The sequence below is a fragment of the Hakea prostrata genome, chromosome 1 (genome assembly GCF_041222555.1).
Source record: "Hakea prostrata isolate BN-2017 chromosome 1, UWA_Hpros_2, whole genome shotgun sequence".
Classification (NCBI taxonomy): domain Eukaryota; kingdom Viridiplantae; phylum Streptophyta; class Magnoliopsida; order Proteales; family Proteaceae; genus Hakea; species Hakea prostrata.
Window position 1 is genome coordinate 44,936,882 of NC_142600.1, and position 10,999 is coordinate 44,947,880.

The window sequence follows — 10,999 nt, forward strand, 5'->3', positions numbered from 1 at the left end:
AATTTTCCTCGTATCAGCACCAAATCGAAACTGGCCCGAACCGTTATTTTACTAACAGGTCGCGTTTGGGCTGGGTGTATTTGAGCTTGAAATCATTAAGCCCAACCCGAAACAGCTCAAAATCGCACCATTGACATCCCTAATACCGGCATAGGGGTGAAAATGTCCAAATAATATGAAAAATAATGACTTTACCCTTTTGGACAAAATAGTGATTTTTCCGCTCGATGTGATCAGTTTTAGGGGTAAAAAATATCCAAAAAGATGAAAAATCAATATTTTGGCTAGTTTCATAAATGCAAACTCAATTTTGACTAATTTTATAAAAAAAACATTGAGCGACTATTCTTTTTAAGAAAAACCTAAAAGCTGCTAACCACGTAATTTTCTCAAATTTAAAAAAAAAAACCTTCAATAACATTTGAAAAATAAACACTTGATGGCGGCATGGCGCTGCAGGTGACTTGAGCCACCACCGAAAAATGGAAGAGGGCGGGACCCACTGACAGCTTTCCAAAGAATCCAAACATCGTCCGGCATCAGGTCACCTACTTTTATTTTCCAAGGCCAGTGAGTTGACAGTTGAGTTGTCCCAAGTACAGAAAGCCAACACATTTTAGAGATATATAAATTAAGCTTAATTATTAGCATGAAAGAAACCTTCCAATTTCCAAGCGGTTGGGCCTACCACTTCGTCTTCGGCTCCTTTCTCTCCCTTTCGTCCAAACCCTTTTCTCTACCTCTCCAGAGGAACCTCCGTTCACCTGTCTGGATTCTGCTGCGGTAACAATCTCTGATCTCTACCTTGTGTGTGTCTCTCCTACCCGAAGGTAATAGCAATCTCTGATCTGATCTGATCTGATCCCAGAAGAAGGGTTTCTCAGATATCTTTACTCCTGTTAAGACGGGATGGCGCCCCGTCTCTTCAGCTGCTTCTGTATGAGATCCTCCCATTCGTCTTCATCCAAGCCTCCAACGCCGAGGAAAAGGGCTTTACAGGAGAATGCAACCGCCGACGAAGCCTCAGAGGAGTTTAAGAGAGGGGGACCCGTTTTGGTGGAGCTCTTCTCGTCTCAGGGCTGTTCTACCTCCACTGAGGCGGAGCTCTTGATTTCCAGGCTCGGAAGGGGTGATTTTCAGTTGGAGGTTCCCGTTATTGTGTTAGCTTTCCATGTCGATTATTGGGATTTCAAGGGCTGGAAGGACCCTTTCGGTTCCAATAAATGGACGGTGAGGCAGAAGGTTTATGTGGAAGCTTTGAATCTTGACACCATGTTCACGCCGCAGGTGGTGGTTCAAGGTAGAGCCCAGTGCATGGGGACTGATCAGGATACTCTCTTGTCTCTCATCTCCTCCGCACCTCGTTTTCCTTCTCCTTCATTTCAGGTCAGTTAGTTAATCTCTGCTTCTTCTTGTTCTTCGATCTAAATTTCATTTCATTTCATAAAATGCTTAATAGATCTGGGGCTTAGAAATCATGACTTGAGAGAAGCAAATGGTTGAAGGTTGAATCAGCATTATGGTTTTCTGTAATGGAAATCTGAAGTTAATTAGCTGCTATAACCCCATTGAACGATTGCAAGGAAAACTAATTGTCTATCTCCCCAAAGATATAAATAAATAAATAAACAAAAGTTTGCTTTGTGTTTAGATCAACGTGTGATGAAAGTAAGTGGGCAACCTGTTCGAACGAAGATTCCTTGATATTAAAAACTACAAAAGTGGTCGTGCTGGCAGACTTAGCAGATGATTCGATGTGTATCCTAAACCAAGAGGATTTGCATCTTCCAAACCCGAAATTGGGGTTCATTCTTTTCTTCTTTTGCCATGCTGTCGCCACTGTTGACCATTGAGATTGTGTCACATAAGTAGCGAACGTTTACTAGTTATCCTACATTAGTTGGCAACTTTTGGTTTAGATTGTTCTACTACATATGTAGGATAATTTCAATGTTCTGCAGTAGTGACAATTAGATAACTAAGCAACCGAGGATCAAAAACCATCTATTTAGGGTTGGTTTATGTTAGGTAATATATGAATGGAATAAAATAAGAGAGGGGATCATCTCCAATGACATTTAGCCACCAAAGTCGATATCCCATTCTATGGGTTAGGATAAACTTTGGCTCTGCAACACGGTTGTAGCAATGTTCTTACTATCCAATCGAATGTGTCAACACGGGAATCTAATAGGGTATTTTGATAAATAATAAAGCCTAAGAGGGGTTATATGGGTAGGGAATCATTTCAATACAATACATACGATAGGCTGGCAGGAACATGACTGCTACGCGTGTTGCTGCCAAATATTTTTTTCCCATTGGAGATTGAAGAGTCAACTTGGTAGTTTTCTTTTTGGTCAAGAACGAGTAAACTTCATTAAATAAAACTGTTCAAGCCAGGAAACCTGGACGATAACAAAGAGGAATTAATCATGAACATTGGTGGAAACATGCCACCAAGATCTAGAAAGATCCAAACACCTAGCTCCTTTGGCTAGAAAATCAGCTAAGAGATTGGAGCTCCTAGGGACATAGCAAAACAAAATAGAATTGAAAACTGAGCAAAGCCTAATAACCTGTGAGGCAAGGCTATTACAATTCCAATCAAGGGAAGACTGAAAACCTCTTAAGGCTAAAACCACTGGCAAACAATCTGAGTTAATCCTCATATTTAAAATACCCAAAGAGTGTCCTAAAATCAGGCCATCTCTGATAGCTTCAAGTTCCAGAACAGTTGCAGATAAACCATATCCCTCTTTACATTGAGCCGCCACAAACATTCCAGATGAGTCCCATAGAATGCAGCCCCTACCGCCTTTGTTTGTCCTGCCATCCCACGAACCATCGACGGACATTTGAAAACGATCCATCTCCTCTTGCAAGGTTTCCGATGCCAGGAAACTTACCGGGTTACTCCTCTCAATTGCTAGACTTGAAAAGTGATTATGAATGTCTGTGCGAAATAAAGAGAAGTTAGCCATGGTAAGAAGCACAGAAGCATCTTTACCCCGAAATAAGACGGCATTTCGTGTGTTCCAAATGCACCACACCAAAGCACTCCAAATTTGATTCCCCCAGTTCATATTGTCATGAACTTTAAATTTATACTGAATGAAATCAATCCAATCATTAAAGTGCTCTCCCTGAAATTCATTTGTATCAATACGTAAAGGAGAAAGTTTCCAACAATCCTTTGAATGAGAGCAATGAAATAAAGCATGACATACAGTTTCAACACCCCTCCCACAAATCAAACATAGTGGGGCTAAAGAAACTCTTCTTGCAAAAAGAGAGCTTCCAATTGCCATGGCAGCATGAGAAGCTCGCCAAAGGAAATGTTTGATTTTTGGTAGGGTGGGAATTTTCCATATTTCCTTCCAAATTACAGATGAAGTAGAGGAGGAGGCTATGTTACCATGAGCATCAGACAAAACAAGACACTGATAGTAGGCCGATCTGACAGTGAACTTCCCATTTTTTGTTTTGCCCCAAATCCATGAATCTTGGGTATCAAGAGAAAGAATAGGGATGGTAATAATAGCATCCACCTCCACAGGGGTAAAAAGGGAGTTGAGCAATGGAACATTCCATTGGAAAATAGGTCATAGGATTAGCTCTTGAACCCAAGTGGAACTATGGCCCAAAGGTGGGCTGCTAATGCCCCTAAAAGGTAAGGTTGAGATCCATGGATCTCCGTATATGTGTGTATTAGCTCTGTTCCCAACCTGTCGAACTAATCCATGGCGAAGGATATCCCTGCCAACAAGAATACTCCTCCACCCCCAAGAACATGTGGTGGGGGCTCTACAATCCAAAAAAAGGTTGTCCTTGACATATTTGGCATACATTACCTGAGCCCATAAGGAGTTTGGATTAGTGAGCAATCGCCAACTTTGTTTTGCTAATAGAGCCTTATTAAAACAATGAATATCCCGAAACCCAAGCCCACCATCCCTTTTACCCTTGCATAGAGTTTCCCAATTAACCCAATGTATTCCTTTCCCATGATCATTTTTCCACCAAAATTCTCGGATTTTTTGATTCATTTTGTTGCACAATTCAGTTGGGATGAGGAAGCAAGATATAGCATAAACCGGTAGGGCAAAAGCCACAGCTTTAATCAAGACCTCTTTGGCAGCTTGGGTCAAAAGTTTTCCTTTCCAGCCCGAAAGCCTAGAAACCAATCTCTCAAGGACAAAAGAGAATGTTTGCACTTTAGATTTTCCAGTCGAGGAGGGAAGACCCAGGTAAGTTCCATGAGATTGGACCTCTTTGATGTCAAAAGTAGAGACAATATCTCCACGAAGACTCAAGGGTGTCCTAGTACTAAAGAGAACAGCAGACTTATCAGGGTTGATGTGTAACCCTGATGCTAGCTCATAATCCTGTAGGAGGGTATTAATGACAGAAGCATTTTGGATTGAGGCAAGGGCCAAAAGCATGCAGTCATCTGCAAAGAAAAGATGGTTAATCTCCGGGCCAGTTCGGGTCAACTTGGTAGTTAAATGTCGTCAAAGAGGATCTGGATTTTAGAACTAATGGAATGTATAAATTAAGGTTTTTGATCTATACGATCTAATCAGTATGTTACAAGGAACCTAATTAGGTACATAAACAACCACGTTTCTGTACTGGTTGTGAGGCTTCTACCCAACAGCAAGCAGCTCTACCAGGCACAGGTTAGACTTTTCACTTGTTACCAATCGAAATACAAATATAGGCCCCAGCAGCATACTCACTTAGATCCAGCCTCTTTTGGGATTGCTTGTTAGGCACTATATGAATTTGTTGGAAGTTATAGATAGAACGAAGAGTTCCATACCAATGAAATTTAATCAACAATCAATTCTACACCCTATGGATGGTGGGAGATTGACTCCAGTGTTTAATGTCATTGGAGAGGGTCTGTGTTTTGTGTTTAGAACTGATGAAACACATTTAATCTAGTCTTTAATTTTGAATTTAGTTCATAAGCCACAACATAAGAAGTGATCGGATGTTAGAATAAAATTGAAATTTTTTAATAATTTTGGGAATTGGTTGGTTCCAACAGGCAACTTTCCAAAAGCCTTCCCCAGAAACCTTGCAAGTCAATCTTACAGGAGCTTTGAGAACAAAGGTGGACAGCCAAGGAGTTGATGTGTTAGTGGCCCTATACGAGAAAGGGCTGGTGACAGACTGCTCAGCTGGGGACAACAGAGGCCGTGTTCTATCAAATGACTTTGTTGTCCGGAAGGTTGAGAAGCTCTGCAGTGTGAAGGACACCTCAGCTAAGAAATCAGTGAATGGCATGGTTAACTTCTCACTATGGGAAGGATTTAACAGCAACAAGTCTGGAATTGCACTCTTCGTTCAGAACAGATCTTTCCAAATCTTTGGTTGTCAGACTTTCAGCTTGCCAGAACACCTTTAAAGCTAGATTGAACCTTTTATGTTTAGACCAGCCTTTATATTTGATTCTTTAGTACAGGATATGATCTTGGAGGTTTAGGGTATGTGATTCATAGGCTCTCCTGTTCTTTTTCTTTCTTCTCTTCTGATGTGAGTTCTGGGTTTTTGAGTTTATCTGTGACTGAATGTCGTTCTGGATATATGCTTCCATGGGATGAGATGTCGAGGGAGATTTGTATTCTTTATACTGTTTTTCATCTTCAATTTTCTTCAGCGATTTTAGAGTCGTTGAATATCTGTCCTTTATAATTAGTTTGAATAGCTTGTATATTTCTGAAATGGCTTGTGTATCAAATACTATAAGAAGGAAAGGTTGATGTGAGAAGAATCATGAATAATTTGATAGAATGTTGAGCCACGATTGACATTACAAGCAGCGTGCCAACGCTTCATAGTTCCCAATTTTTTTTTGGATGATTTTCATAGTTCCCAAATTATTTATTGGTGTGTTAGATTCATTTGCTCCACATAAGATATCGAATGGTGGATGTTTGGACAAGATCCAAGTTTGGTGGTGGTTTTCTTTAAGTTATAGAAAATTGTTTTTAAATTGTTTATTGTCTTTATCTGATCAAAGGATTGGATTCTTTGGGTATATAATTACAAAGAATTAGCAAAGATGTTGGAGGTTTTTTTTTTTGGTAATTCGATGTTGGAGATTTTAAGTCTCTGTAATTATTTATCTTGTAATTTCTTGAAATGCCGTCATAAGATTTTGATGTGGGAAGATTATTGATGCCTCAGATTAATTAATGATTGGACCTTATGATATTGTTATTGTACTTAAGGTTGGATGTATAAATCTATTTTGATATTACCTCATTTAGAAATACCTTATGAAATATATACTTTACTTTATATTTTTGTTATTTTGAATTTTAAAGAAACACACTCTGATGAGAAAAAACCGTGAGAACATGAGTACTTACCTTTGTAGCTTATGATTGCTTAGAATGGAGCTTTGGAGCTTCCACTTTGTGCAATTTTGGCTTCCCTTCTCAGTGGATTGAGTGGGTCATGAAGTGTTTTAGCATCACGCAGTTCTCGGTACTGGTTAATGGGTTCCCCATGTTGCCCATTAGCCCATCTCAGGGTCTTCGGCAAGGTGATCCATTATCTTCCTACCTATTTGTCCCTTGCGCGGAAGTCCTGACTTCTCATCTGGAAATTGCCCTATAATGCAAAAAGCTCCATGGAATACAACTCTTAAGAGGTGGAGAGCGTCTATCATACCTCGCCTTTGCTGATGACTTAATTCTGTTTGGATAGGCCACCACAGCAGAAGCTTAAATCTTCTATACATTTCTGAAGGAATATTGTCTTTATTCAGGCTAGCAACTCAACATCCAAAAAACACGTGCACACTACAGTCCGAGTACGTCCTCAAGGATGAAGCGTACACTCTTCTCTCACTTCCACATCACCCCCACAATGGAGCTGGACATCTATCTAGGGATTCCTCTTATTTCTCAAAAAGAAGCATTGTGCCTCGTTGCTTTCTCGGGTCAATTGCCGACTTCAACACTGGAGGGCTAACTACTTCTCCTACGCAGGGAAAAAAGTCCTTATCCAGTCCACTTTAGTTGCTATGCCCACTCATTTCATGTCATGCTTCCATCTCCTTGCCTTGATCACAAATACTCTTGACAAGCTCTCTCGGGATTTCTTCTAGTCAAATGGTTCTCAAGGGCATGTACACACCATCTCTTGGGATATTCTTTGTCACTTGATTCGAGAAGGTGGCCTCAACCTCAAAAACAGTGCGGCTTTTAATCTCGCTCTTCTGTCTCGGAAGGCATGGGAATTACTTAACGCCTTTCAGTTAATATGGGGTAGATTGATGAAACAAAAGTATTTTAAGAATGACACCTTTCTAGAAGCTCCCTCCCCCTCTTCTGCTTCGCGGGGATGGAAATCGTTGATCAAGGCTAGAGAACTTTTGCGCAAAGGTCATTTCCTCCAGATTGGGGACGGTTTACAAGCAAGCCCTTGGAACTCAATTGGGTCTCGAATCAACCCCCAGATTTGGGTTGCTTTCCAGCAGCTTCTCTTCCTCTCAAGGTTTCAGCCTTCATAAATTCCGCAACAGTTTCCTGGAATAGAGACAAGGTGTTAGATTGGTGGCATGCTGACATCATAGTCAACATCCTCAGTATCCCAATCCCCCTCTTCCCACAAGCTAATCGCTTCATTTGGAAACCCACTTCCTCAGGCAAGTGCACTGTCAGTTCGGCGTACAGGTTGGTCACTTCATCAGTCTCTTCCCCCACCCCATTACCACACCTTAATTGGCTTCAACTTTGGCATCTCCCCCTACCTCCTAGGATTCTCTTTTTCGTATGGAAAGTTATTCTAGGCAAATTACCTACGGCTGATCTGCTCCATGCACGAGGTTGTAATGTCCTGCTCCATTGCAGACTCTGTGGGTACCACACCTTTTTGGCACATCACCTCTTCATACTGTCCCCTTTCACATCCCACCTCTAGCATACTCTTAACCTTCACCAATGGGACCTCACACGTCCTTTCGACCTTCAACTTCAAGCCCTTGCCTCCCACTCTGCTTGCTCATCCCCTCATAGAAAACAACTCCTTCACACCCTTATCGCCCTTTGGGGATATTACACCACGGTTACCCACTCTTCCAAGCCACCCAAGCTTCAGGATGTCCTGCTGCATTTACAACATAGGATCCATGAGTTCACCCCTCCACCCCCTCTTCACACCCCTAGTAACACTACCCCAGTTATCAGGTGGGAACCTCCACTCCGGGCAGAATCAAATTAAATGTGGATGGCTCATCTAATATTAATTCAAAACATTCAGGCATTGGTGGTCTTGCACGTAAGGTTTAAAGTATCTAAAGATACCATACGATACTAGCTGATATTTGACCCAACCGATACGATGCATCTCGATACGTCTCTTTATTGAATTACACTAAATACATTTGACAAAGCGATACAATACTCGATACAGGACGATACGTCTCTTAAAATCATTTGACCGATATGATACTTGATACCGATACTTTAAACCTTGCTTGCACGTGACTCTTCTCATCAAGTAGTGTTTGCTTTTGGTCAAGGCACAGGCTGTCAGGATTTTCTCACTACCAAGGAACAAGGTTTTCGACGCGGTCTCTTTGCCTCGCCTTCGACTTCCAGATCTCCCATATCCAAGTGGAGAGCGACAACCAATCACTTGTTTTGTCTCTTACGCAGCCCTCATCCTGTGGAAGATGGAAAATCTCCCACTTAGTTTTCAATATCCTCAGGCTAGCAGAATCCTTTACAAAATGTTTCTTCTCCTATATCCCTCGAGAAGCCAATTTTTACGCCAATGAATTTGCTAAAACTGTGGCCATCTCACAGGATTGGTTCATGTACCACTTAACCCCTCCCCCCTTCTTATCTTGGATTTTATTTTTTGACTCTTTAATGTGTAAAATCTCACGGGGATTTCAGTTAAATAAATAAAATCTTTATTTTTTACCCAAAAAAAAAAATGAGTACTTATCCTGACCAACAATTTTTAATTACTATTTTGTTTTTGGATAGAATAATTTTTAATTACTAATTAGTAGTTGTTTTCTTAGAATCTGAATTTTAATAAAATTAGTTACACTGGCATGCCAAGGCCAAGAATGATCCAAAAGTCTAATTTGGTTGGCAATGGATTATCTTTGCTATAGTGTACTGACGACTTTGATGACTCTTGGGAGAAGACAGCTGAAACTTCTCCGTCAATGATGGACTTGGACCAAATAAAACTACAGTGTTGAACCAATTAAGACCACTGAAATCTACACTGTAGGCTACAAACTAGAGATGGAAGAAGAAAGGACATAGTTGTTTCATTGGTATGTCGTGTTGTGAGAGTAAAATATGATGACTTATTTATAGACTGTAGATAGTAACTACCCAGAGGCCTGCCTGCAAATCAACTACACGCAGATACAATAATGCAAATGACTGGGAAAAGCAATTGTCGACCACCACCTTCAACTACTGCCTTGTTTGTTGTTCCTTTGTCTCGGTCAACTTAACACGACATTCTCCTTGTTTGGGCTAACATTGAATTGGTTCCCTACCCCATGTATTTATTTAGTTTGGTTTGCTACTGGATCCGTTCATAATGGGTTGATTTTTTTGGGAACAAACGTTGTCCCTCAGAACGGTTGATATCACTTTGAAATCGAAGCTCATGCATCCATTCCTAATGGATCTCCTCAACTTCTAATCGTTTTTTATAGAATTCAGATGGTAAATGCCTAGAGAAGGCGCCATGTATGTATCCCAAGATCGGATTGCGTGTTAATCTTCATACATACCCGAGTTGCTTCCCTTTTTTTTATTTTTTTATAAGTTTTACCTTTTACCACTCCAGTTTTCACTCTTTTCAACCCCTGTTTCTTTGCAAACTCACTGCAACGACCATGGCTGAGAAGTATGAAGCTTCAAATATAGAGGATTACTGTTGGTGCTATTTCTGCCGATCGCCTCGAACCGTAGTTTTCCGCATCGAACTCCTCAGATCTTATTCGATCTGGTTTGCTCTTCGATCGATCAACCTCTCACTCCTGAAAAAAACAGAATACCAGTAAGAAACGGAGCCGATCATCTTGATCGGCGTCTCGTCTCCGACAATCTAGTCAGTATGGTGTCGATGGTCTTTCTGAACTCTGTGGAGCTTCTAAAAATGCTAGTAATGGAGTTCAATCAGAGTGAGTTTAGAGTTTTGGTTGATTCTAGAGACTTACCTTCTTTCGGATCTTCCCTCGCTTTTATACTTGCTTTCCCGCTTATAACACTTTTTCAATCATAGCCGTCGGATCATGGCTCCTCTTTGGACGTCGCTGATCATCCTTCCTTTATCTCTCAATCGAACCCAACAAAGATTGGTTTGACCGGTATGAACCGGCAGTGGATATATTAGTTACAACATAAGCCCCCAAGCCTGCTGATCAGGTTAAACCTAAATGAGACTCTGATCAGCAGGTTTTATCATTTTCATCAAAATCATACAGTATTCCTTGTCCAGCTATTACGCCTTTTCCCCAGGTAATCCTCGATTTCTTCAAAACCTTGATGGCGAGTCATCATATCATAATTATCTTGAAAATCGATTTACGACCATGCCCCTTATGAAATTATGTCCTTTGTTTTGGTTGGAGTCGTATTACTGTATTCAGCTCCCAAATTATCTTAAAACCAGCCGCAATCACTTTCTTGTCAGACTTTTTATGAATTTTCAAATATAACTTTCCAGCTTCCTTAACGTTACTGCCGCTTTATCACTAATTTCGTCTTTTTCCCATGCATTACCATCATATTGTTCCCTTACCTTTTCACACATCATCCTCATTCTTTTCAACTGCTGTTTTCATACGTTAGCCGATTGATCCCACGCGTCGGTTACGAAAGGTAATGACCATTGATTTTGGACCATCGTGCATTTCCCCCTCCTTTCAAGAAATCTTCTCTCATTCTTTATATATATCTATCAACTGTCACCTGTTCCTTTCCGTACTCTGCTCTTCTTC

The 10,999-nt window shown here is 40.7% G+C and overlaps 1 protein-coding gene across 1 annotated transcript; it reads left to right on the forward strand.

Moving 5' to 3' along the window:
• Nucleotides 1-672: 672 nt before the first annotated feature.
• On the forward strand, nucleotides 673-10,475 carry LOC149029029 (uncharacterized). The gene is made up of 2 exons (XM_089140171.1): nucleotides 673-1,386; nucleotides 5,057-10,475. Exons 1-2 carry the CDS (start codon nucleotides 910-912, stop codon nucleotides 5,414-5,416), a joined length of 837 nt encoding a protein of 278 aa, XP_088996297.1. The 5' UTR covers nucleotides 673-909; the 3' UTR covers nucleotides 5,417-10,475.
• Nucleotides 10,476-10,999: the final 524 nt, after the last annotated feature.